The 27454-nt window shown below is 44.0% G+C and overlaps 1 protein-coding gene across 1 annotated transcript in view; it reads right to left on the bottom strand.

The window, feature by feature from the left end:
• LOC136576410 (potassium voltage-gated channel subfamily H member 8-like) overlaps window positions 1-27454 on the bottom strand; it is a 463162-nt gene that overhangs the window by 2957 nt on the left and 432751 nt on the right. The window contains exons 13-14 of the mRNA XM_066575676.1: window positions 11009-11115; window positions 6000-6043 (exon numbers count right to left, since the gene is read on the bottom strand). Of these exons, the coding sequence (XP_066431773.1) occupies window positions 6000-6043; window positions 11009-11115 (151 nt within the window). The remainder of the gene's footprint in view (window positions 1-5999; window positions 6044-11008; window positions 11116-27454) is intronic.

Genomic DNA, 27454 nt, shown 5'->3' with positions numbered 1-27454 from the left:
TGTAGAATTTTTACAAACTTCATATTAGGATGTATGTGGGGCTAATGTGCGCTAATAGTTATATGTTAGGAATGGTTTGTTCATGACTAATAGTATTGTACATACTTTTAATAAGGGTTAAACTGGGTGACAGGTTCCCTTTTAAAATACTTCTTATTTTAGCATAGGTCACATCTTCCCGTAACAAAAAAGGACACAAATCAGTTGAATAGCCTGAGAGTCTGTTCTTATATACAGATGCATTCACTTCTTGCCTTAACAAGAAAATCTATGTTAATATATGATTATCAGATTGAAAAGCCAGCGACTTAGCAAGAACTGCCATGAATGGAGGCATTGTTAGAATATCTTTTCAGTTTTATACAAAGCTGAGCAGCATGATAGAACATAATCAGGACAGTGTTATAGTACAAGCTGAGCGGCATGCTAGAACTGGGCAGGACTGTGTTTATAGTACAAGCTGAGCGGCATGCTAGAACTGGGCAGGACTGTGTTTATAGTACAAGCTGAGCGGCATGCTAGAACTGGGCAGGACTGTGTTATAGTGCAAGCTGAGCCACATACTAGAATCTTGTCAGGATTGGGTTATAGCTGGGTAGCATGCTAGAACATAAGCAGGACAGTGTTATAGTACAAGCTGAGCAGCATGCTAGAACTGGGCTGGACTGTGTTATAGTACAAGCTGAGCGGCATGCTAGAACTGGGCAGGACTGTGTTATAGTACAAGCTGAGCGGCATGCTAGAACTGGGCAGGACTGTGTTATAGTACAAGCTGAGCGGCATGCTAGAACTGGGCAGGACTGTGTTATAGTACAAGCTGAGCGGCATGCTAGAACTGGGCAGGACTGTGTTATAGTACAAGCTGAGCGGCATGCTAGAACTGGGCAGGACTGTGTTATAGTACAAGCTGAGCGGCATGCTAGAACTGGGCAGGACTGTGTTATAGTACAAGCTGAGCGGCATGCTAGAACTGGGCAGGACTGTGTTATAGTACAAGCTGAGCGGCATGCTAGAACTGGGCAGGACTGTGTTATAGTACAAGCTGAGCGGCATGCTAGAACTGGGCAGGACTGTGTTATAGTACAAGCTGAGCGGCATGCTAGAACTGGGCAGGACTGTGTTATAGTGCAAGCTGAGCCACATACTAGAATCTTGTCAGGATTGGGTTATAGCTGGGTAGCATGCTAGAACATAAGCAGGACAGTGTTATAGTACAAGCTGAGCAGCATGCTAGAACTGGGCAGGACTGTGTTATAGTACAAGCTGAGCGGCATGCTAGAACTGGGCAGGACTGTGTTATAGTACAAGCTGAGCGGCATGCTAGAACTGGGCAGGACTGTGTTATAGTACAAGCTGAGCGGCATGCTAGAACTGGGCAGGACTGTGTTATAGTACAAGCTGAGCGGCATGCTAGAACTGGGCAGGACTGTGTTATAGTACAAGCTGAGCGGCATGCTAGAACTGGGCAGGACTGTGTTATAGTACAAGCTGAGCGGCATGCTAGAACTGGGCAGGACTGTGCTATAGTACAAGCTGAGCGGCATGCTAGAACTGGGCAGGACTGTGCTATAGTACAAGCTGAGCGGCATGCTAGAACTGGGCAGGACTGTGTTATAGTACAAGCTGAGCGGCATGCTAGAACTGGGCAGGACTGTGTTATAGTACAAGCTGAGCGGCATGCTAGAACTGGGCAGGACTGTGTTATAGTACAAGCTGAGCGGCATGCTAGAACTGGGCAGGACTGTGTTATAGTACAAGCTGAGCGGCATGCTAGAACTGGGCAGGACTGTGTTATAGTACAAGCTGAGCCACATACTAGAATCTTGTCAGGATTGGGTTATGTTCTAGCATGCTACCCAGCTTGTACTATAACCCAATCCTGACAAGATTCTAGTATGTGGCTCAGCTTGTACTACTGTATAACACCGTCCTGTTTATGTTCTAGCATGCTACTCAGCTTGTACTATAAGCAGGACAGTGTTATAGTACAAGCTGAGCGGCATGCTAAAACGTGGGCAGGACAGTGTTATAGTACAAGCTGAGCGGCATGCTAAAACGTGGGCAGGACTGTGTTATAGTACAAGCTGAGCGGCAGGCTAGAACATAAGCAGGATTGGGTTATACTACAAACTGAGTGGCAGGCTACAACATAAGCAGGACTGGCTTATAGAATAAGCCGAACAGCATGCTAGAACATAAGCAGGACTGGGTTATAGTACAATCTGGGTGGTATGCTATAACATGGGTATGACTGCTTAGCAGCATGCTAGAACATGGATAGGGTTGGGTTATAGTACAAGCTAAATTGAATGCTAGAACATGGGCAGGACTGGGTTATGTGACAACCTTAGCAGCATGCAAGAATGTGGGCAGGACTGCTTAGAGTACAAGCTGAGCAGCATGCTAGAACATGGGCAGGGTTGAGTTATAGTACAAGCTGAGCGGCAGGCTAGAATGTGATTAGGCCTGGCTCATAGAACAAGCTGAGGGACATGCTATAACATGGGCAGGACTGGGTTATAGAACAAGCTGAGCTGCATGTTGTTACATGGGCAGGATTGGGTTATAGTACAAGCTTAGCGGCATGCTAGAATGTTGGCAGGACTGCTTATAGTACAAACTGAGCAGCATGCTAGAACATGGGCAGGGTTGGGTTATAATACAAGCTGGGTGGCATGCTAGAACATGGGCAGGACTGCTTATAAAACAAGCTGAGTGGCATGCTAGAACATAGGCAGGATTGGGTTAAAGTGCAATTTTGGCCGCAGGCTAGAACATGGGCAGGACTGAGTTATAGTACAAGCTGAGCGTCATGCTAGAACATAAGCAGGACTGGCTTATAGAACAAGATGACTGGCATGCTAGAACATGGGCAGGATTTGGTTATAGTACAAGCTGAACGGCATGCTGTTACATGAGCAGGATTGGGTTATAGTACAATCTGAGAGGTAGCCTAGAATGTGGTCAGGCCTGGCTTATAGAACAAGCTGAGCGACATGCTATAACATGGGCAGCATTGGGCATTAGTACAAGCTTAGCGGCATGCTAGAACATGGGTTGGGATATAGTGCAAGCTGGGTGGCATGCTAGAACATGGGCAGGATTGGGTTATAGTACAAGCTTAGCGGCATGCTAGAATGTTGGCAGAACTGCTTCTAGCACAAACTGAGCAGCATGCTAGAACATGGGTTGGGTTATAGTGCAAGCTGAGCGGCATGCTAGAACTGGGCAGGACTGTGCTATAGTACAAGCTGAGCGGCATGCTAGAACTGGGCAGGACTGTGCTATAGTACAAGCTGAGCGGCATGCTAGAACTGGGCAGGACTGTGTTATAGTACAAGCTGAGCGGCATGCTAGAACTGGGCAGGACTGTGCTATAGTACAAGCTGAGCGGCATGCTAGAACTGGGCAGGACTGTGCTATAGTACAAGCTGAGCGGCATGCTAGAACTGGGCAGGACTGTGTTATAGTACAAGCTGAGCGGCATGCTAGAACTGGGCAGGACTGTGTTATAGTACAAGCTGAGCGGCATGCTAGAACTGGGCAGGACTGTGTTATAGTACAAGCTGAGCGGCATGCTAGAACTGGGCAGGACTGTGTTATAGTACAAGCTGAGCGGCATGCTAGAACTGGGCAGGACTGTGTTATAGTACAAGCTGAGCGGCATGCTAGAACTGGGCAGGACTGTGCTATAGTACAAGCTGAGCGGCATGCTAGAACTGGGCAGGACTGTGCTATAGTACAAGCTGAGCGGCATGCTAGAACTGGGCAGGACTGTGCTATAGTACAAGCTGAGCGGCATGCTAGAACTGGGCAGGACTGTGTTATAGTACAAGCTGAGCGGCATGCTAGAACTGGGCAGGACTGTGTTATAGTACAAGCTGAGCGGCATGCTAGAACTGGGCAGGACTGTGTTATAGTACAAGCTGAGCGGCATGCTAGAACTGGGCAGGACTGTGTTATAGTACAAGCTGAGCGGCATGCTAGAACTGGGCAGGACTGTGCTATAGTACAAGCTGAGCGGCATGCTAGAACTGGGCAGGACTGTGCTATAGTACAAGCTGAGCGGCATGCTAGAACTGGGCAGGACTGTGTTATAGTACAAGCTGAGCGGCATGCTAGAACTGGGCAGGACTGTGTTATAGTACAAGCTGAGCGGCATGCTAGAACTGGGCAGGACTGTGTTATAGTACAAGCTGAGCGGCATGCTAGAACTGGGCAGGACTGTGTTATAGTACAAGCTGAGCGGCATGCTAGAACTGGGCAGGACTGTGTTATAGTACAAGCTGAGCCACATACTAGAATCTTGTCAGGATTGGGTTATGTTCTAGCATGCTACCCAGCTTGTACTATAACCCAATCCTGACAAGATTCTAGTATGTGGCTCAGCTTGTACTACTGTATAACACCGTCCTGTTTATGTTCTAGCATGCTACTCAGCTTGTACTATAAGCAGGACAGTGTTATAGTACAAGCTGAGCGGCATGCTAAAACGTGGGCAGGACAGTGTTATAGTACAAGCTGAGCGGCATGCTAAAACGTGGGCAGGACTGTGTTATAGTACAAGCTGAGCGGCAGGCTAGAACATAAGCAGGATTGGGTTATACTACAAACTGAGTGGCAGGCTACAACATAAGCAGGACTGGCTTATAGAATAAGCCGAACAGCATGCTAGAACATAAGCAGGACTGGGTTATAGTACAATCTGGGTGGTATGCTATAACATGGGTATGACTGCTTAGCAGCATGCTAGAACATGGATAGGGTTGGGTTATAGTACAAGCTAAATTGAATGCTAGAACATGGGCAGGACTGGGTTATGTGACAACCTTAGCAGCATGCAAGAATGTGGGCAGGACTGCTTAGAGTACAAGCTGAGCAGCATGCTAGAACATGGGCAGGGTTGAGTTATAGTACAAGCTGAGCGGCAGGCTAGAATGTGATTAGGCCTGGCTCATAGAACAAGCTGAGGGACATGCTATAACATGGGCAGGACTGGGTTATAGAACAAGCTGAGCTGCATGTTGTTACATGGGCAGGATTGGGTTATAGTACAAGCTTAGCGGCATGCTAGAATGTTGGCAGGACTGCTTATAGTACAAACTGAGCAGCATGCTAGAACATGGGCAGGGTTGGGTTATAATACAAGCTGGGTGGCATGCTAGAACATGGGCAGGACTGCTTATAAAACAAGCTGAGTGGCATGCTAGAACATAGGCAGGATTGGGTTAAAGTGCAATTTTGGCCGCAGGCTAGAACATGGGCAGGACTGAGTTATAGTACAAGCTGAGCGTCATGCTAGAACATAAGCAGGACTGGCTTATAGAACAAGATGACTGGCATGCTAGAACATGGGCAGGATTTGGTTATAGTACAAGCTGAACGGCATGCTGTTACATGAGCAGGATTGGGTTATAGTACAATCTGAGAGGTAGCCTAGAATGTGGTCAGGCCTGGCTTATAGAACAAGCTGAGCGACATGCTATAACATGGGCAGCATTGGGCATTAGTACAAGCTTAGCGGCATGCTAGAACATGGGTTGGGATATAGTGCAAGCTGGGTGGCATGCTAGAACATGGGCAGGATTGGGTTATAGTACAAGCTTAGCGGCATGCTAGAATGTTGGCAGAACTGCTTCTAGCACAAACTGAGCAGCATGCTAGAACATGGGTTGGGTTATAGTGCAAGCTGGGTGGCATGCTAGAACATGGGCAGGATTGGGTTATAGTGTAATTTTTGCCGCAGGTTAGAACATGGGCAGGACTGAGTTATAGAACAAGCTGAGTGGCATGCTAGAACATGGGCAAGATTTGGTTATAGTTCAACCTGAGCGGCGTTACATGGGCAGGACTGCTTCTAAAACAAGTTGAGCTGCTAGAACATGGGTAGGACTGGGTTGTATGAGAAGCTGAGCGGTATGCTAGAATGTGGGCAGGACTGGGTTATAGTACAAGAGGAACGGACTAATTCAGCAGATATATTTCAGTAAGGACCTCACCTCCTGATTCAGCTTCACAATGCTTTTCCTGGTCTCTGTATTCTCTGCTTAAAAGAAATTAAAAGGCAAGTTAAATTTAGTTAATGAATTACATCACAGTAGTGGAATCTCAGCGTGGTATCACAGAAGCCAATCTGCTACATGAGTACCATCATTTATGGAACCTGTCATCATCACATAAGAATATCAATTACATATCCAGTAATACTATGGGACTCATTGTTGAAAACCAGCACAGATAAAATAAAGTGGTCAGATCAATGTTGTCATCATTTTCTATCCTGCATTGGGAAAAGCTAAGTTAATTCAAAGTACAGTATTACAGCGCCGTACATCTTTTACTGTGATACAGGATCAATAGACTTCTGTTGTGTGTTACTGTATCTCTCTAGGTCTCAGATTTCATTCTGTATTAATCAAACAAAATAGAATTGCACCATGGTCCATCAGATGTCATATTCTAAAGCTATTCTCCCTACACATTGCTCCTAGAGGAGGAAATCTCCATAATACAGCTATGTAAGGAAGCACCATATGGCAGCACAGTGTACATACAATGTCTAAGGAGACTGTACACGGCTCACAATGACAGCACCCAGCAAACCCCTTCTGCCTATTAGTTTTAGTGATCATGGTGGTCTTAGTACCTGGACCCCACCAATCAAAACTTCTATCATGTCACTGTGGCACGTCAAAAGTTTTGAAAAAGTTTAGTTATACTTTAAGATTTTACAAAATAAGGCCATCTATCTTAAGATATGAATATGTAATTACGTTCTTCTCAGCTGTGATCTCTTAGGAAGTCAGCCATGTCAAGAGGGGTCACATTGCATGCTTTGAGTTGTATTCAGAATTTCTTGGCTTTAATTGTATCCGGCCAGCTCCGGACTTTCTATCTCATGCTTCCAACTAAATTGATCTTGAAGGTTTTGGTGTTTATGATTATATGGGTCATACTCTACATAGACTTGCTCTGAATAATTTGGAATCTGTCCTAGCTTGACTTTAGGATTATTATCATGTTTCCCCAAAATAACACCCTGTCTTATATGAATTTTTGCCCCAAAGAAGCACTAGGTCTTATTTTCAGGGAGATCTTATTATACTTACCTGGTAGTCTCAGTCCAGGTCCTTCCCGCTGCTCTCCACAGCTCCTGTTACTGCAGTCCTTGGCTTGTTCATACAACATTTCCTGGTTACAGGATTCATAAATACCACCTCCAGAAAGCGAAGGCTGTGATTGGTTCTTCGACCGTTGCTCAGCCAATCAATGCAGCACTCGATGAACCAATACGATGGCTGTGATTGGTATACTGAGCACTGCATTGATTGGCTGAGCAGCGGTCAAAGAACTAATCACAGCCATCACTCCCTGGAGGCAGAATTTAGGAATACTTTAACCAGGAAGTGATGTTGTGCGAGCAGCTGAGGACTGCAAGAACTGTGCCCGACCTCTGGAGAGCAGCAGGAGGGACCTGGACGGAGCTTGCTAGGTAATGTATTCCTTTTTTTAATGTAGTGTAACTAGGGCTTTTCTTTGGGGCGAGATTTTTTTATTTCAAGCTCCCTAACCCCTCCCCCCCAAAACAAACAAACAAAAAAGAAAATCGTGAAAAATCAGGGCAGGGCTTATTTTTGGGAAAGGTCTTATTTTGAGGGAAACACGGTGGAGGATCTAATAATTGGTCTGTTATGGTGAAAGATTTCCTTCAAAAGGCCACTCTGGTGATTTGTTTTATTCATTCATTATGTATCTATCCACCTAGTATATATAAGTGGCCTGGTGTCACCTTGGTTAGTTGTTTCTTTTTGTCCGGATTTCCCAATCTCTTTTTCCTCAGATGGTCATATGATCTCAGTTCTGACCAGCCCAGATTTACTAGGGGTTATGTATTTTCAAATTAAGTCAGTTCCACAGTCTGTGTGCTGCTGTTACATGCACCTATCACAGAAACTGCCTACAAGGTAACACAGACACTCCTGTCACAGTTAGGCTAGGGTCACACAGGGCGGATTTTCGTCGGAAATCTCGTGGTTTGGCCGCAGCAAAAACCGCGAGATTTCCGCCGGGAGAACCGCCGCGGTTTAAGCCGCGGCGGTTTTGAAGCGGCCCGGCCGTGCTGCGGCCAGCGCTCCCATAGAGGAGAGTGCGGCCGCAGCGAAGAATGGACATGCTGCTTCTTTTGAAACCGCGGCTGCGGCGGCCGCAGCCGCGGTTTCAACCGGATTTACCGCAGCGGATTAGCCGTCCCGTGTGGACGAGATTTCTGAGAAATCTCATCCACATGGCTGGCTAATCCCGGGATTAGCGGCCGCGGGCGGTTTTGCCGCGGGCGGATCTGCTGCGGCAAAACCGCGGCAAATCCGCCCTGTGTGACCCTAGCCTTACTGATGATGATCAGACAGCTCCTGTCCCACAGTTGTAATAGAGGAGTTCACAGCTCATCCTTCTAACTGTATAATTATATTCTGTAGTCTATTTATGTGAATATAGAAGGTAATAATAATTAAGCTGTCTATTGGCGGGTAAAAAAAAATGGTATAGCCTCAGCTAATGCTGTGCTGATGCATCATGGGATTGATGGGAATCTGAAAGTAAAAAATCTCAGCATCAAGATGGATACATCATACAGGGGGCTGCACTGTATGGAAGTGGCTACAATACACAGAGTGACAGACAATCAGGTGAGGGGGGCAAGAATGGAAAAATGTGTTTCGCTGGAGAGTCCCTTTACAAAGTACACAGTTTAAAATATATTAACACCTTTCATACCTATTTATTGTATCTACAATGAAAAATGAAGCAACTCTGCAGTAACGGCAACATTCATTGACATTTTATGTGTACAGCTCATATGCAAACCTATGCATCCTCATAGTAATGGGGTACAGACAGAAGGGAGCATAGTTGCAGATCAGGCTACTTACTGTTCACGGTCTATTTACAAAGTTGCATCATTTTTCATGAATGTGGATACACTGGAGCCTTTATGAATTTCATTTCAGACAGGAATGACAAAGTAACAACATGTATAGTATATGATATATAATTCACAATAGTGCATGATAAACCCAGATTCCCCAACAAGTCCTTATATAAAGAAACTATTTGTATAAAATGTCAACATCTAGAAGAAAATCGAGTTTAGCATGTACAGCTGGAGAAACTGGCAATTGACACACTTTCCTATATTGTTCTGTACTTACAGACGGGAAGTAATAATGCAGTTAAGCTGTGTCCACCAGAAAATGAATTCAAGATGTATGAATGAAGATGAATGAAAGCATCAGCTAGAACAGGGGTCCCCAACTCCAGTCCTCAGGGACCACCAACAGGTCATGTTTTCAGGATATCCTATAGTAAGAACACCTGTAGCAATGTCTGAGGCACCGACTATAATTACATCACCTGTGCAACACTGAGGAAATCCTGAAAACATGACCTGTTGGGGGTCCCTGAGGACTGAAGTTGGGGAACACTGAGCTAGAACATCCTCTTGTAGATGAGCCCTCGTTTATGGAGTATTATTATTGGTGGCATATTATTTTTATTGGGTTTACATCACTATATAGTTGCCTCTCTGTGAGCTACAAGAGAGAATGTCTAAGGGCCCCTTCACACCTGCATCTGGGCTCGGTTTGGGCTTTCCGTCTGTGAGAGCAGTAAATATGTATCAGTTTTGCCTTTTGTATCCATCTTATATGTCTCTGTCTGTTATATCATATTTCTGTCATTTTCCTTTAGGAGAGCTTTGCAGACATACTGGACAATCTTGATTATTGAGCAACTTGAGACATGAAAACCAGACTGATGGCCTTGGTGTAATCAGCAGCAGTTCTCCAAGACAAAGCCATATATTGTTTTGTACATGTTTCCCCCCCCCTCCCGCACGATAGAAGATACACTTGTTTTACTTCACCCTATCAATTGAGATAGGGCGCTAATAAAGATGAGATGACCTCCTTTCACATTCATATTGTGTTCGATTTGTAAGCTTCTTCGTGCTCGAACATTAACAGTTAATCTGGCCACCCAAGTAGCGAATATTAACTCTAGCACGTGTCTCCGCTCTGTTTTTTCTAGCAGGGAAATGGAATTCAACCTTAAAAAAATGGATGTTTTTTCTCCATTGATTTCAATAGGGTTTCAAAAAAAAAAAACAGAACGCAAACAAAAGGCTTTCCGTTTTGCTTCCATTCCGTTTGGTTTCTGTTTTTTTCAAAGGACACATAATGCTGCTGAAAACTTTTTGTTTGCCTTTAGTTGTTTTTTCTTTTTTAAACCCCAATGAAATAAATGAGGGGAAAAAAACTGCTCCGCTTTTTTTTTTCTTCAGTTGTAATTCAATTTTTCTGCTCATAAAAACGGAGCAGAGAGACAGAAAGCCCAAATGGAGCCCATACACAGTTGTGAAAGAACCCTAAGTATGGGCAGCTACTAGAGTTCAGCGAACGTACTCTTCCGAGCTTGATGCTCGTTCGAGTATTAGCATGCTCGATGGTGCTCGCTACTCGAGCGAGCATCACGCAGTGTTGGACCCCGCCGCTGACATGTCAGATGAGAGAGGGAGGGGGAGAGAGAGAGAGAACACAGGAAAAAAAAAAAAGTTTGGCAATCGGCGGGTCCCATACAAAAATGCTCGAGTCTCCCCTTGAAGTCAATAGGGTTCGTTACTCGACTCGAATAACGAGGACCCGAGCATTTTGGTGCTCACTCATCTCTAGCAGCTACCCATGCAACTATAAGAGCACCCAAAAACGTTTTGTCTATTAGATTGCATGCAAGGCCACAATAAGCTAATGAAGTTCACAGCTAACCATCATTGATGGACAGAGACTTATAGAAGGTGTTCTATGGTGAGCTATTGGAGAACAAGGGGCCCTCTACTGGCTATATCCCAAGATTGGAAATAAAGTTACATTATTATGTACTTTCATTGGGAAGATTACAGATAAAGCAACTAACCAACAATGAATGTGATACAATGCATGAATGGAACGTATCTTACCTGAGTTAGAACACCTTGGTGAGTTTTCTTGGCTTAACTGTTTGGTATTGAAGTCAAACGTCTGAGTTGTGGGAGAGCTACAGTCAGTCTCAATGCCGTCCACGAACCTGTTTAAAGAATGCATTGATTACATGTTTTTTCTATGTTCCTTACATTAAACGAAATCCCCAGCACAAAAAGTAATGACATATTAGGATCCTGAAATTGAAGGGGTCTCAGTGCTGCTTTATCGATCCTTCAAAGTTCTTCCCTGCACTTTCAGCCACCATCTGTGCAGAGAACGGCAGCACATCCCCATTCACTGCACTTCGGAAGCATCCAGGAGTGTCTTCTTTATGTCAAGATGCTGAACATCTTAAAATATCCTATAGTTGTATCTAGTCTATGCACTCCTTAAAGGGGTAGCTCCAAGATTGACTTTGACAGGACAGGTAATAAAAGCCTGATCAGCAGTATTCTCACCACTGATCCCAAGAACAAAGGCCTCCATGTTTCTTCCTCCTCACTGTGGGCTACTTGTACCCCACGCAGTGAGCAGGTGATTGACTGGAGTGAGGGTTTAGCATGCATGTTGTTGCTCCATCGATGGGACTGCCAGAAATAGCCAAACACTTGTACTTGGCTATTTCCATCAGCCCTATTGAAATAAATGGAGCAACACCGCAGTGAATTTCCACAATACTGTGGGGGGTGCAGTGAGAAGAAGAGAAGGACATGAGATCCCTGTTCATAGGATCGGTGGAGGTGTCAGCAGTGAGCCCCCCACTATTCAAATTTTATCTCCAATTCTGTATATAGGTGATAAAAGCCAACCTTGGGAATACCCCTTTAAGAAAACTGCTGGGTGTCTGGACTATAATAATACAAGGACAAAAGAAGATAAATACCCCGGGGCTTTTACCCTCAGGAGAATAATTTGGAGAGGGCTCTGACACAAGCAGACTCAGAAACATATAACCAGAGCACCATTGCTAAGCAACGTATATCAAGCTTGCCACTACTCAGGGGTCGGAGCAGCTGCTTCCGCTCCATACCCTGTGTTGTAGTGCTGACAGTGGGTGTTCAAACAACAGATCGACTGGGGTCCTGAGTGGCAGACCCCAACTGATCAACTACTAATGACCTATTCTGAAGATAGATCCAGAGAAATTGCCCAGAAAACCCCTCTAAATATGCTCTCCAGATAATAATATGAAGCGTAAATGGATAATGACAAATATTCTATGTTCAGGTCCTGGTTCATGCTATGCCACAGTCCTGTGAACTATATTATGTAGATGCCTCATGGTAATTATAAAGCTTAGAGCCTATTATAGTGCAGAAAGTTGTTAAACATCTTTTGTACTGTTATAAAAGGCTAAAGTGTGTATTAAAGCGGCAGCAGCTTCATATCCGTCTGCAACAAAAGAAAGCGAATTGGACATTATTTGTAGAACATAAATTATAGACTTCTAAATGGATACAGACATTCATGGAAAATTACTGCAGTTCAAATAGGCCAGTGAAGGAGTTTTCAGAGCTGTAGAACATCGCGTGTCATAAAAGTTTTATGCACTGACAACATTTAGAGTAGTAGAAATACATTTTCCCCAGGAGAAGCAACTGCAAGATGTTTGGTAAGAGTATTTCCCAACTGTGGCTCTCCATTATCCTCCTCACGCTCTAAAAATCACATGGTATCTATGTAAATGATGGCAACATAGCATGTAAAGCCGAAAAAGACATGTCCATCCAGCTCAGCCTATTACACCCCAATGTTGATCCAGAAGAAGGCAAAAAAACAAAACAACAAATAATGAGGTAGAAACCAATTTTTCTCATTTAACCCTTGCCAATCCACTGTCTGAAGACATTCTGATTGAAGGCTGTACAGCTTCGATGTCGGAAGACGTCCGGCAGGGTACTCTTACTGTATATTACTGGCCACTCTGTTGTCAGGGGCCTCTCCAGCATGTCCCATACTGCAGTACTGGCTCTAGCCAGCAGATGGTGCCATTGTATGATGGCAGAAAGAGAAAGCCCCCTAGGAAACCCTGAATCCAAAATTGGATTGCAAAGGGTTAAGGGGAAAAAATTCCTTTCTGACTCCAACCTGGAAATCGGAATAATCCTTGGGTCAACAACGCTTTGACAACTTTAGACTCCCCTTTCTCGAGATTACTTAAGGGTCCATGCCAGAATTCGGACCCTGTTGATCACCTTCTGGCCATTCACCATGTCACTGCCTCTTTAGCAACTTGGGTGCAAAAGTCAAGTGATTTGGTGCCTAGTGACCAATCAATGAAGATAGGCTGATAGCCAAAACTGGTATTGGATTCAAAAAGAGGATCATAAGTCCTTCTTACATTTTTTTTTCTCCACTTAGGTTCCACCCCTAGTTTTGGCAAACAACTTGCATTAGGGTATATTTACATGTAGTGGAAACGCTGCGGAATTTCCACGGCAGAAAATGGGTGTATACAATTTTGGTCTATGTAAAACGCACTGTATTCACCAGGTTTGCCAACTGTTCAAAAATTCAGGATGGTCTGTAAAAATAGGAATTTTTTCTTCTGGTGTCTGTGAAAACCTAATAGATGCATCCAAGATTTTTTGAGGCTGGAGGTGCCTGAGCTGGTTAATACGACTGTAATTATCGTGATTCTACAGTTCACAGTAAATGCTCGTAATCATATCAGTATTTGACCTATAGACCTGTATTAAAGCCCATGTAGGCACAACGATTATTGCTCAAAAGCTGTCTTTTGAGCGATAACCGTTGCGTCTAAATGCGCGGCCGTCGTGCACTCTTCGTTCATCGCTCATTTCTAGCAAGCTAGAAATGAGCGATGAGCCTTATCAGCTGGTATCCCACTGGCAGTTCTCAGCAGGACACCAGCTGAAAGCACCGAGAACAATGCAGCTGGTTGCATATGAAAAACAGCTGCATTGTTCTTGTAGCTATCGCAGCACTATCCCGCTCTGCCTGCATTAACTCTTTAGTAGCTAATTAGCTACTAGAGTTATGCAAAGATGATCACTCAAACTGTTACTCAAACTGTCATTAAAGCGAATTTTAAGCGATCATCGTTCCATGTTCATGGGCCTTTAGTTGCCATCTTCATGACTCTTTTTAGGACTCGTTTTAGGACGTGTCTGTAAAAAATATAATCTGCGATTTTGGAATCAGTTATCCAGAAAAAAAAAATCCCAGTTGGCAACTTTTGTTTTCATAGCATGTGTATGTGCATTTTTTGTGCATATGTATGTTTTTTTTTCCATGTTACATACATATTTACTGCATTTTTAATGTGTACAAGAAGGCCCAATTGATGTCCCTTTTTTTACTCCTGGCAACATACATTAAAAAAAATAAAAAGTAAATACGCAGGCCACATCTGTTTTCACTGCATTTTTTACAGTTCCATAGACTTTTGGTGAAACGGAACAAAATTGGACGTGCTGCAATTTTTTTTAGGAGTATTAAAAAAAAAAAAATTGCGTGTTTGGATTCACCAATTTAATTCAATAGCTCCGGATTCAGTTAATGGGCTTTAATTGTCATGCAAAGCCACGTTCAGGGCAGGAAAGTAAAATCAGTTAAAGTAAACAAGCTATAGTCAGGAAGAGGCTGAAGTAGCAACAAGGTACCCGAGGAAAGACAGAATTTCATGAAGTGTATTGCTTGACATCAGAGTCCTATAGCATTCAGTCCCTGAGTATACATAGGTATAACTGTCATCATTATGGCATAGCACGCCATTCACAAAGCACACTATAAAGAAATCTCATGCGTTGGCTTTTGAAATTCTAGAATATTGCATGTGCACCAGCAGAGGGCAGCAAAGAGGAGCAGCAGCAACAAACTAGAGGCGAAATCTGACTGGTCTATAGAACTTTTAGTATGGCTAGAGCATGCAGAAGCTGGAGGATGACAATGGCTGCCTGGCTGTGAGGAGTGATCAGGGCATCGCTAGAATGTGTCTAAAACTCTCTGGAGCGCATATTTAATGCAACATATTCATGGCTGAACTGACACTTAGCCAAAGTGTGAAATGTAGCCAAGTTACAGAGCGAAGCATCTCCAGCAGAGCTGGATGCATCAGCCATGTATTCCCTTGTCTCTATGATGGATTTACAGCATGGTCAGTGCCAATTCCCAAGCTCTATTTACAGGCAGGGCTTGCATAGTGGATTGGTCATATTGCAGGCAGCTCTTCCTCTGATGATGCTGCTTGCATTTTTCTATTCTGGAATTGCTCAGCCTGTTTACTTACAAACTGATTTTCTGGATGGTTGCTATGGTAACCATTTACAATAAGTGCTATCTTACTGCCGCTTGAGTAATTAAGAGTTTATAGTTATGTATTGAGTAATTAGACATCCATAAAATCTTATATATTCAGGAGTCAAGCTGAAAAACTTAGCATAGTTGGCATTGAAAATCTGGCCAAAGCACCTTAACCCCTTAAGGACCAGGCTGTTTTGTACCTTAAGGACCAGACACTTTTTGGGATTTTACCATGTGGCAGTTTTACTGTCCTATTTTGTTTCCTTTAGCTACCAAAATAATTTTTGCTGTGGTTTTTTTCCGTGACATAGGGCGCCTACCCACTGGCGATTTTTTTTCCTTTGCGTTTTGCGCTTTTTCTGAAGAGCAATTAGTATAGAATGTGTTCTTGTCCACTGGCGTTTTTTTTTTCGGTCCGTTGCAATTTTTCACATAGGAACTGTCAGTTGCATATGTGTCCTTATTTTTCTCTTAATGCACCCATGAATGTCAATGGAAATTAACGGAAAACGCGCGGAAAACGCAGCGTTTTTCACGCACGAAAATCGGCAACGCCAGTGGGTAGGCGCCCATATAGGTGGATTTTTTAAAATATCTTTTTCGTTGACTTTTGGGGGTAAAATGCTAAAAAAAGAATTTTTTAAATATTTATAGTTATCTTTTTTTATTTAGTATATTTATACTAAAATAAAGTATGGGAATGGGTTCCTCTATTTGTTTCGGATGTTTTGATATATAATATGTATGGTTTTGGTTTACAGGGCGCATACTGCGACAGTTTGGGGTTATTTTCTTTCTTATGTATATATTGTTGTTTTACTTATGCATGTAATCATGTTTTTTACTATCTATGTTCCCCATGACGTTATATAACACCTAAGGTGGGCATTCATTTTTTTAAATTTATTTGACACTTCCCACTGTAGCTGGGGCATCCATAGGAGCCCCAGTTACAGGGGAAACAACCCTTGTAGTGACACTAGTCACTGGCAGAGCTGGCCAGGGTCTAGTATGACCCTCCAGCTCTGCTGTAGCAGGGAACCCCCGGGGTCACATGACCCCCCAGCTCCTGCAGTGGAAGAAACCCTTCCACTTTCACTTTCCAGTACACAGTGCTCAATAAACGCTGTGTACTCGGGGAAGGAAAAGGCAGGAAGGGTTAAATACTCCTCCTGCCTTCTCCTCCGGGTTATCAGCTGTTACTAACAGCTGATAACCCCTCCTGCCTCTAATTGATTGCAGAGCAGGAGGCTTAAAGCGCCACCATAATTTTACTATCGGCGGAGTTTTAAGCCCAGTACCAGGTGTCGTATATTTACCACGCCTGGTCCTTCATGGGTTAAAAACACAACACCGTTCTGCTGTTGAAAGAAACAATTATAAATTTACAACAGGTATATATGAAATAATAGAATAACTGGATCTATCTAGTATAATGCCCAATCCATTTCATCTAACCCAAAGCTACAGGCAAAACTAACCAAATGCAGGGACCACAGGGCTTGGGGAGGGAAATAAACTCCAGGCTGTCCTCACATTTTGCCGTTTTTGCCATGGTTTCCCAAAATCGTAGTAAAAATGCAGCTTTTTTTGTACGATTCCAGAAAACCCTAGCAAAGACTGCACTGCAGTTACAATGTAGCAATGCAGTCCTATACTTATTAAGGGTGGGGTAGACAAGGGGCACATTGTATCTGTAGTCACCTCAAAACACCTGCTGGCGGTCCTGCAAATCCATTTAGAAAAAGTAGTAACACAGAACAGAACACAATGGGGAATTACATGTTCCCAGGGCTGCCATGCATTTCAGTCTATTAAGCTCTGCCTGTGGCAGGGCTTAATAGACAATCATTAAAAATACAATGTAGTACTGAAGTACTATGGTACACTGTAGAAGAAATCAAATAATTGCAAGTTCAAGTCCTTTGTGGGGATTAAAAAAAACTTAAAGTAAGCTAAATAAAATTTCTAAAAATATTTTAAGAATTAAAAGTAAAAAAAATCTTTTCCTCATTTCTCATATAAAGAAAATAAACAGAATTGGTATTGCTGTGTTTGTAAAGCCCAAACTGTTACGATATATAATTATTTATATTACATGGTGAAGGTTAGAAAAAAATAGTAATGACAGAATTGCTTTTTTCGAGTCTTCTCTTGAATAAAAAGTAAACGACAAGTTGTATGAACTCCTAAATTTATACCAATAAAATCTAGAAGTCACCCAGCAAAAAACAAGTCCCCACAAAACCCAACTAACGTAAAAATAAAGTTATGGCAAAAGAGAACAATTTTTTTAAAGGTTCTCTTGGTTTTTAAAAGTAATATAAATTGAAAATCTGCATAAATTTGGTATTGCCATATTTATTCTGACCCACAGAATAGCTTTTCCGTCTGCTGTCCATGCGAGTAGCAGTTTTCTACCGCCCCCCAGGTGCTCCTCGCCTGTTTTTGGACCACTTTGCTGCCTGGCTCGCCCACTTCCTATCCTGTGAAATTCCAACCCTCATCTTAGATGATTTTAACATCCCCACTAATGACCCCAACTCCCCATCTGCCTCTCAGCTTCTTTCGCTCACCTCCTCCCTGGGTCTCTCTCAACTCACAGCCTCTCCCACTCACAGGGATGGAAACACTCTGGATCTGGTCTTCCTCCGTCTCTGCTCTACTTCCAACTTCACTAACTCCCCTCTCCCACTCTCGGATCCTAACCTCCTCTCTTTCTCTGTCATGCTCCCTAACATCTCTCCAGACCCACCTATCTACCGTACCTACAGGAACATTAAGGCCATTCACACCCAGGACTTTGCTGAATCTCTACAGTCCTCTCTGTCCCCTATCTCTCTCCTTTCCTGCCCCAACCTGGCTGTCGCTCACTACAACATCGCTCTCAAACATGCCCTGGATAAATCGGTGCCCCCAGCACCCGAGCCATCCGATGTAGAACGCGGTAACCCTGGCTCACGCCTCCAACGCCCTTCATCCGGCGGTGCCCTAGAAGTGCTGAACGGCTGTGGAGGAAGTCGCAAACGTCCGCAGACTTCCTCCACTACAAATTCATGCTCAGAACCTACAACCTCGCCCTCTGCCACGCCAAACAAGTCTACTTCACCTCTCTAGTCTCCTCACTATTGCACAATCCCAAATGGCTCTTTTCACTTCCTTCTCAGCCCTAAACCGCAGCCCCCTGTGATGGATCTCAGTGCTGAAGAGCTGGCTGCTTACTTCAAAAAGAAAATTGATCACATCCGTCAGAAAATAACTTCCCAATCCCAGACTAGCCCTGACCCTAGTCTTGTCAGCACTGCATCTAGCTCCTACTCACTGTCTGTACTCAGACCAGCGACAGAGGAAGAAGTCTCCAAATTGCTCTTCTCTGCTCGCCCCACCACCTGCGCTAGCAACGCCCTCCCCTCACACCTCCTCCGATCCCTCTTCCCAGTGGTCATCTCCCATCTCACCACTATAGTCAACCTCTCTCTGACCTCTGGCATCTTTCCCTCTTCTTTCAAACATGCAATCATATCCCCACTGCTAAAGAAGCCTACTCTGGCCGCGACTGATGCTGCCAACTACCCACCCATCTCTAATCTCCCCTTCATCTCCAAACTACTAGAACACCTGGTTTACTCTCGCCTTGTAAGCCATCTATCAGAGCACTCTCTCCTAGACCCCCTACAGTCTGGCTTCCGACCTCAACACTCGACAGAAACTGCCCTTACAAGGGTATCCAATGACCTACTGACAGCCAAATCGAGGGGCGATTACTCCCTACTGATCATGTAAATAAAGAAGGTCTGGCAGCACTTCAGGATGCAACGAAATCAATTGGTGTTTTGGTGTTTATTTTCCCATCACCCATAGACAGCGACGTTTCGGCTTTGGCAAGCCTTCCGCATGAGGAAGGCTTGCCAAAGCCGAAACGTCGCTGTCTGTGGGTGATGGGAAAATAAACAACAATTGATTTCATTGCATCCTGAAGTGCTGCCAGACCTTCTTTATTTACATGGACTTTTGGCTTTGGGGATTTTTTGGATTGGATCTCCTGACTGGCGATTGCACGCAGGTCTGACCCTTATTGGGATAACTACTGTGCTGCTGATTCAACTTCTCTGACAATATATACTCCCTACTGATCCTCCTCAAGCTTTCCGCAGCATTTGACACTGTTCACCACAAACTCCTCCTCAGTATGCTTCGCTCCATTGGCCTAAAGGACACTGCTCTCTCCTGGTTCTCCTCCTACCTATCTGACCGCCTTTTTCGGTGTCTCCTTTGCTGGCTCTACCTCCCCTCCTCTTCCCCTTGCTGTTGGGGTCCCTCAGGGCTTGGTCCTCGGCCCCCTTCTTTTCTCTATCTACACAGCCCCTATTGGACAAACCATCAGGAGATTTGGACTCCAATACCACCTGTATGTTGACGACACCCAGCTATACACCTCTTCCCGTGACATCTCTGCACCTTTCCTCCAAAACATCACCGACTGTCTGTCCGCTGTCTCTAACACTATGTCCTCTCTCTACCTAAAACTAAACCTCTCTAAAACTGACTTACTGGTATTTCCACCCTCCACTAACCGACCTCATCCTGACATCTCCATCTCAGTGTGTGGCGCCACCATAACTCCTAGACAACATGCCCGCTGCCTTGGCGTCAATTTGACTCTGATCTCTCTTTTACCCCCTACATCCAATCTCTTTCCCGAACATGTCAGCTGCACCTCAAGAACATCGCAAGAATCCGCTCTTTTCTTACTACGGACACATTAAAAACGCTTACTGTTGCCCTCATCCACTCCCGGCTCGATTATTGCAACTCGTTGCTGATCGTCCTCCCCTGCACCAGACTCTACCCTCTCCAATCCATCCTGAATGCGGCAGCCAGGCTCATCTTCCTGTCCAGCCGCTACTCGGACGCCTCTGCCCTGTGCCGGTCACTCCACTGGCTGCCTGTTAAATACAGAATTCAATTTAAACTTACTACCTTCATCCACAAAGCCCTCCACAGTGCAGCACCCCCCTATATTGCCTCCCTCATCTCAATCCATCACCCAGCCCGGGCTCTCCGCTCTGCTAACGAAAACAGACTGAGCGCCCCTTTAATTCAAACTTCTCATTCCCGCCTCCAAGACTTCTCCAGAGCAGCACTGGTCTTCTGGAATGCACTACCAAAGCCTACCCGAGCAATCCAGGACTCGCAGAACTTCAGGCGTGCTCTAAAAATGCACCTCTTCAGGGAGGCATACCGAATTCCCTAAACAAACCCCTCTGTACTCCGCCTGATAACATGCTCCCTGACCTATTGACTGCAATCCCTGCTAGCCATCATAACCCGCTCCTGCAATCATACCGTTTCTGCCGTCACACGGCTAAATGTAGACCATTGACCATTGTCTATGTGTATAACATCGCTCACTCTCCACCTCGCCATATGGTGCACATCTCCAGCCCCTTTACCTTTTGTATCACCCCATTATCTGTAGTGTGTAAGCTCGTTAGAGCAGGAACCTCACCCCTATTGTTTCCATCAACTGATTACTATGTAACCGTGGTTCTGTAATTTTTGTATTTTGTCTTTCTGTATTCCCCCTGTCTATGTAAGCGCTGCGGAATATGTTGGCGCTATATAAAGTTTATTATTATTTTTTGCTGCTCCATGAACATTATAAAAAGGAAAAAAAAACAATTGTGGGTTTCTGCCATTTCACCGAACTTCAATTTTTCTTAGTTTAAGGTTTTTCAATATATTACATAGTATATTAAGGTACTGGTGTACTTTGACGCCACCGGAAGTGGTAGGTGTACACCAGTGTTAGGCTGCTTGATTGGCAAATAGCAGCGGCCAGATTGACAGCGGGGGACAGGACGGAGAGCAGCAACGGAGAAGGCACAGTAGTGGCGGCTGTTAGCAGCGGTGCTGAGCTGATTGACTGCTGGTGACAGGATGGAGAGCGCTGAAATAGCAGGGAAAAAGGCACACCAGCGGCAGCGCCACGGACCTTGTCAGAGGGCCACGGACAGCGGCAAAGCAGCATAGAAGATGGCAGAGCTGCGGCCACAGGTACAGGTGCCGGACTGTAACACACCACCTGGGTCAGCATCGGGAGCGGTGGCGCCAGGAAGCGGGAGGGGGTTTCACACATGGCCGCCTAAGTTCCAAGCAGCGTGGCCTAGGAGCCTGGAAGGAGTTTACTAATGAATGAAGGGTTAGGGGTTGTTTCACAGTTAGGTGTACATAATAAGCGGTAAATGCTTCCATGTTATTGCCGGCCGCCTCCCACATGGAAGCATTTACAGCTAATAATGTACGCCTAACTGTGAAACATCCCCTAACCCTCCATCCATTAGTAAACTCTTTCCAGGCTCCTAGGACCTTGCACCAGGCAGGCAAGCAGGAGCTTTTCAGCCAATCAGGAAGTGGGGGCGTCACCTGGCTGTCAATCTAACACTGGTGTACACCCACCACTTCCGGTGGTGGCAAGGTATACCAGTACCATATATTAACCGATACTTAAATACAAATAAAATACAGCTCGTCCTTGAAAACACAAGCCCTTATATGGCTATATTGACAGAAAAATATAAAAGTTGAAGCTCTTGAAATATGGGGATGAAAGCTTGACAGTTAGCGGTTAAAGAAATTTCCTCATAGTCTTCATGATTTAATTAATTAGTAGCTGTAGTTTTCAATTCATCTAATATATTTAAGAAAGCTGATTGGATCTGTCAGAAGGCCCCCAGCTCTATTTTCTTTGCTTTGTATAGAAACCCTGATTTCCTATCTATTACCGTATGGTCAATATCAGACAGCTGCTTCCTTGAAGATAAAGCAAAACGCTGCATGCAAGGGACAAGCCAATCTGTTTCAAATGTACTGCTCCTTTGTGGAAGAAAACCAAAAGGCAAAAACATAGAAAGACTTTTTTTTTTTACTCATATATGTTTAAATGAATTATAGACCTTTTCGGTCTGGGTAGTTATCAGGACTCATCACTAAATTATAAAATCTTTATTACATTAGCTGCTGCCTAATTGTCTGCAGTGCATTCCCATGCATTAACATTCTCCTTATAGTCTGAGCTTTATTTCCAAGGCATTCCACAGCTATGTGCACATAGAAAACCATCCCAGTCAGAGATGGACACAAGTCTAACATTAAAAGCAAAACTTAAAGATGCCCTTACTATATGACAACCTGTCCTAATGCAGGAGCCCTTTAACAGTGATAAACTCAATGTATCTATTTGGCTATCCAGTGCTTCTATACCCACTGTAATAACTTGGGGGTTAGTAGTTCAAGGGACCGCCATCTTTCCTGTACCAAACGGTTGGGAACACACAAGGAAATCATGTCCAGACCAGAATTTTAGTAAAAACTGGCTTTTCCAATGTTTACTTTTATCAACACACAGGAATCTTCACACTGTTGTTAAAGGCATCACAGTGTGCATGTCATCAAAAAAAACCTAGCCATCTGGCCACTAACTATGCAAGATCACCATATCATAACTATCAAGATGATTTTCCATACCATATTTCTTGACTAAATGACCAAATATGGGATTGACAAGGCAACTGTTAGACAACTGGCTGAATGATCGTACTCAAAGAGTGGTCATAAATGGCTGCTCATCCAAGTGGAAGAATGTATCAAGTGAGGTACCACAAGGCTCTTTCCTTGGCCCAGTGGTGTACATTTTTATAAATGATCTGGAGGAGGGAATTGATGGGAAACTGATCAAATTTGCCAACGACAGAAAGCTAGGAGGGATAGCTAACACTAGGGAAGAGAGAGAGAGAGAGAGTATTCAAAAAGATCTAGAAAAGCTTGAACAGTGGGCAGCGACTAACAGAATGGTATTTAATAAGGAGAAATGCAAAGTCCTACATCTGGGCAAGAAAAATGAAAAAAGCACATACAGAATGGGAGGAATTGGGCCAAGCAGCAGCACATATGAGAAAGACTTGGGTATACTAATAGATCATAGACTGAACATGAGTCAACAATGTGATGCAGGAGCCAAAAAGGCAAACACAATTCTAGGATGTATTAAGAGATGCATAGAGTCTAGATCATGTGAGGTCATAACCCCCCTCTACTCTTCCTTAGTCAGACCTCATCTGGAATACTGTGTCCAGTTCTGGGCACCCCACTTTAAAAAAGACATAGACAAACTGTAGCAAGTTCAGAGAAGAGTTACCAAGATGGTGAGCGGTCTGCAAATCATGTCCTATGAGGAACAGTTAAAGGATCTGGGAATGTTTAGCTTGCAAAAAAGAAGGCTGAGAGAAGACTTAATAGCAGTCTACAAATATCTGAAGGGCTGTCACAGTGCAGAGGGATCAGCCTTATTCTCATTTGTACAAGGAAAGACTAGAAGCAATGGGATGAAACTGAAAGGTAGGAGAGACAAATTAGATATTAGACAGTGAGGGTGATTAATGAGTGGAACAGGTTACCACGGGAGGTGGTGAGTTCTTCTTCAATAAAAGTGTTTAAACAAAGGCTGGACAGAAATCTGTCTGGGATGATTTAGTGATCCTGCACTGAGCAGAAGGTTGGACCCGATGACCTTGGAGGTCCCTTCCAACTGTACCACTCTATCTAAGACCTAGTACTTAATACAACATCAGCAAAGTCTATATATCATACCCTCCCAGGCGTCTCTTCCTTGTCAGACTTGTGGCTCTCTCAAACGGCCAGTAGAAATTCTACGGTGGACCAAAGCTTGGCTATTAAGGACTGACACACGGACTCTGAGCTCCGGATCACTAGAGTTTCCTGTCCTATATACGCACTCACACAGGTGTCTGTTGATTAGCAGAACAAACTCTTTCCCTGCCAGCACTGCAACCTGCCAATAAGCCCCCTAATGGCCATCTCAGGTACTGCATTGCTACAACCCACAGGCAATTACACAAAGTGATGCCTTAGTCAACTGTACGTTTTGTATTGTGTAAATACATCTAGGAATAAAAGTTGCTCAGCCACAGTGATCGTTTTCACAGATTGAGAACATCAAGTGTCAAAGTGTACAATGAATAAAAATATAAAAATCGAATTTCATATGTGAGGTCAACTTGGTTGCAACCTCTAGCACTCCATTGATCACTGCGGTTGACTTTGCTCATTTCGCCTTCTGAGTGTCCCTTTCCTCCTTCATCACTCCATGTGAATGTCTCACGAAGCAGTATGCTAAGGTGAAGATGATAGCTGTCCCTGAAAGTTGATGTCAAGGATATACAAATCTCCCCTTGTAGACTTCATCTTTCTTTGATAGTATCAGTCAGTACTCATTTCAAAACTTTCTCGGAAAGCATTATCAGCACAAGAACCGTTTGTCAAGAGTCCCTGGGGCTGCAGCAAGTACCGGGAACTGGCAGATTATTACTTATTTTATACGTAGTGCCATTAATTCCAGAGTGCTGTAGGTATGAAAACAAGGAGGATCGTTAGACAGATGGGGTCCTATATTGAAATAACAATAGAGTATTTGAATAGGAAGGCATGGATGTGTGACACGATGGTATTGTGCATAAACTTCTGAGGGCCCTGGAACATGGATTTCAATTTTGTGTTCTGGCCCCTAAAACCCAACTACAAAGTTGAAATGTAGCATGTGAGAAGCAGAAAACTACTTTCTATCCGTAGTACCACTGCTATGAATGAAGTAAGAAAATCGTACTGAAAGTGTCCTTCTTCTGCTAGGACAACGCAGATCATCCAAGAAGTTGTCCACCGTCATCTGCAGAAGATTCAGGTACCGATCGCGTTAAGAGTCCCTGGAATGAACACCGGTCCAACGATGGCTCCATGCGTGTATCATAGCAGAAGAAGGCCACTTCCAGTACGCTTTCCTTACTTCAGTCCGAGCAGCGGTCCCATGGGACTTAGATACAGAAAGTGGATTTCTGCTTCTCACATGCTACTCGTCAACTTTGCAATTGGGTTTTACTCTCTTACAGGGGCCACAACACGAAATTGAAATGTGTCGCAGGGCTCCCCGGAGCCTGTGGCCATACTATTGTGTAGTTCATCCATGCCTTCCTATTCAAGTACAATACTATTTCAATATGCTGTAGGATACCTGTACTGAGATATAGCACCAAACCAGTCAGTTTGACTACACCCTGTATAAAATGGGTAAGATAAATAGACAATAACAGTGTTGCACTAGGGTGTCTAGAGCCCAATAGGGGAGGGGGGAGAAGGAAGGGATGTGAAAAAAATGGTAAATTCGCTATTGATTTTTTTTTTCTCTTGCAGCATTTATGATGTGATATAAACAGCTTTAATTTACAGGTTATTTTAATTTTGGCTATACCAAATATATAGGCTAGTTTATTGTAAATGTTACTACTTTTCATCCTGTTGTCGCTGAATTCCAAGAGCCATAACTTTTTTGTTTTTCCATCAGTCAAGGTGAATGGCAACTTGCTTTTTTTTCTTTAAGGTTTTATTCCCATGAACGATCTTTCTGCCCGATTTACGGAGCGAATCAAATTGAACGGAAATAAAGCATATTATTATTTTAAATGGTGATATTAAGGTCCAATGCCCACGGCTGTATTTGCACTGTGGGATCCGGAGCGGGCATTCACCTCCAGATCCCGCAGAAAATACTCCCCATAGGACATGCAAGGAAAACGGTTTTCCACATCCACGAGTGGAAATTAACAGGGAAAATTCCAGCATGTCCTATTCTAGTGCTAGGCTCACATGGATGGCTTCCATAGCAGTTAATGGAAGCCATTTGTCCCGCAGCAAGTCGCGGCAGATCCGCGTCATCAGCGGCATGCCAGCTGGCACATCTGCAGAGCGGAAAGAGAAGACTTTGCACAAGTAACTTTGGGGGTCAATGCCGGGGAACAGGGCCTGATTGTGCCGCGAGATTTCACTGTCGGAATCCGACCCGGCCGTGGGCACGAGGTCTGAGGCTTGTGATTTTTTTTAAATCGCACAAAGCTTCAGAGGAAAAAAAATGTGCAGCATGTCCTATTCTTGTCTGATTTTTGGACGAAAATAGTACATGTAAATGTATGGTGTCCTGCACATCAGATAACACACAGATAGGGTGTCCATGTGCTTTTTTACATATTGGGTGTCCATGTGCTTTTTTACATGCTCATGTGAATAAACATTTAGTTGTAGCTTTTATTAGGACTATTTGGGGCATATATATTTATCGATTGACTTTTATTGCATTTTTTGGGAAGGAAGGAGTACATCCGCCATTTTTTTAACACCATAAATACTATATTTTTTAAAATAATATCTCGAGGTACCGTTGCCATAGTCATTATTGACTGTGACCAGGGGTGGATTGGGAAACCAAAGTAGCCCTAGAAAAAAAATTATAAAGTGGCCTAATATTGTAAGTGGTTTCAAACCATCAGCAAGTGGGACACAGATGAACAGCCATCACATTGGTAATAGGAGGGGAGAAGCCTATGTAGCATGATTAGCTTGCTGCAGCTAATCTTGTACATTACTCACACCGTTCCTCCAAAAATAAACTATAATACACACTGTTTCCCCTGAAATAAATAATATATACTATGCCCTCTGAAATAAATTATAATACACACTATGTCCCCTGAAATCAATTAATATACACACTATGTACCCTGAAATAAATATACACAGACAGCACAGAAAGAATAGAATTTCAGATGGAAAACTGAACACAGCCTAAGGTTAATTGTATCATGACCACTGCTTGTGTAGAGACAGACAGGAGATAGATTGATATGAGAGAGAGAGATCGATTGATCGATCGATAGATAGGCTACTGTTGTAGCTTGTCCCCACCAGAAGAATGGGTGGAGACAAGATGCACACCCAAAACAAACACCCATAACTTGATTGGCTGGGTCAGATAATCAGCTCTTCCAGTTTCGTTGGTGTCGGTGTCTGTTCCCCTCTCCCCTCCACTACATTTCCCCGCTGTCAAGCTCCCAGGGCAGCAAACCCCTGAAGGCGGCACTGCTGTGGGCTCGTAGATCCGCAGTGCCCACAGACCTTCTCTCCAGCCAGTGTCAGTCCTGTCATTCTCCAACCCCGCTGTCAAACCCTGGACGCTGTGGGCTCGTAGCTCTGCAGTGGCTGCAGAGATTCTTCTCTGCCATTGTTGGTGCCTTTTATTCCCCCCCCCCCCCCCTGTCACTGCCCCTGGCACT

This window comes from Eleutherodactylus coqui, chromosome 8 (genome assembly GCF_035609145.1).
Source record: "Eleutherodactylus coqui strain aEleCoq1 chromosome 8, aEleCoq1.hap1, whole genome shotgun sequence".
Classification (NCBI taxonomy): Eukaryota; Metazoa; Chordata; class Amphibia; order Anura; family Eleutherodactylidae; genus Eleutherodactylus; species Eleutherodactylus coqui.
Note: the sequence above shows the minus strand (reverse complement) of the source record. Positions and strands in the feature narration are given on the sequence as shown.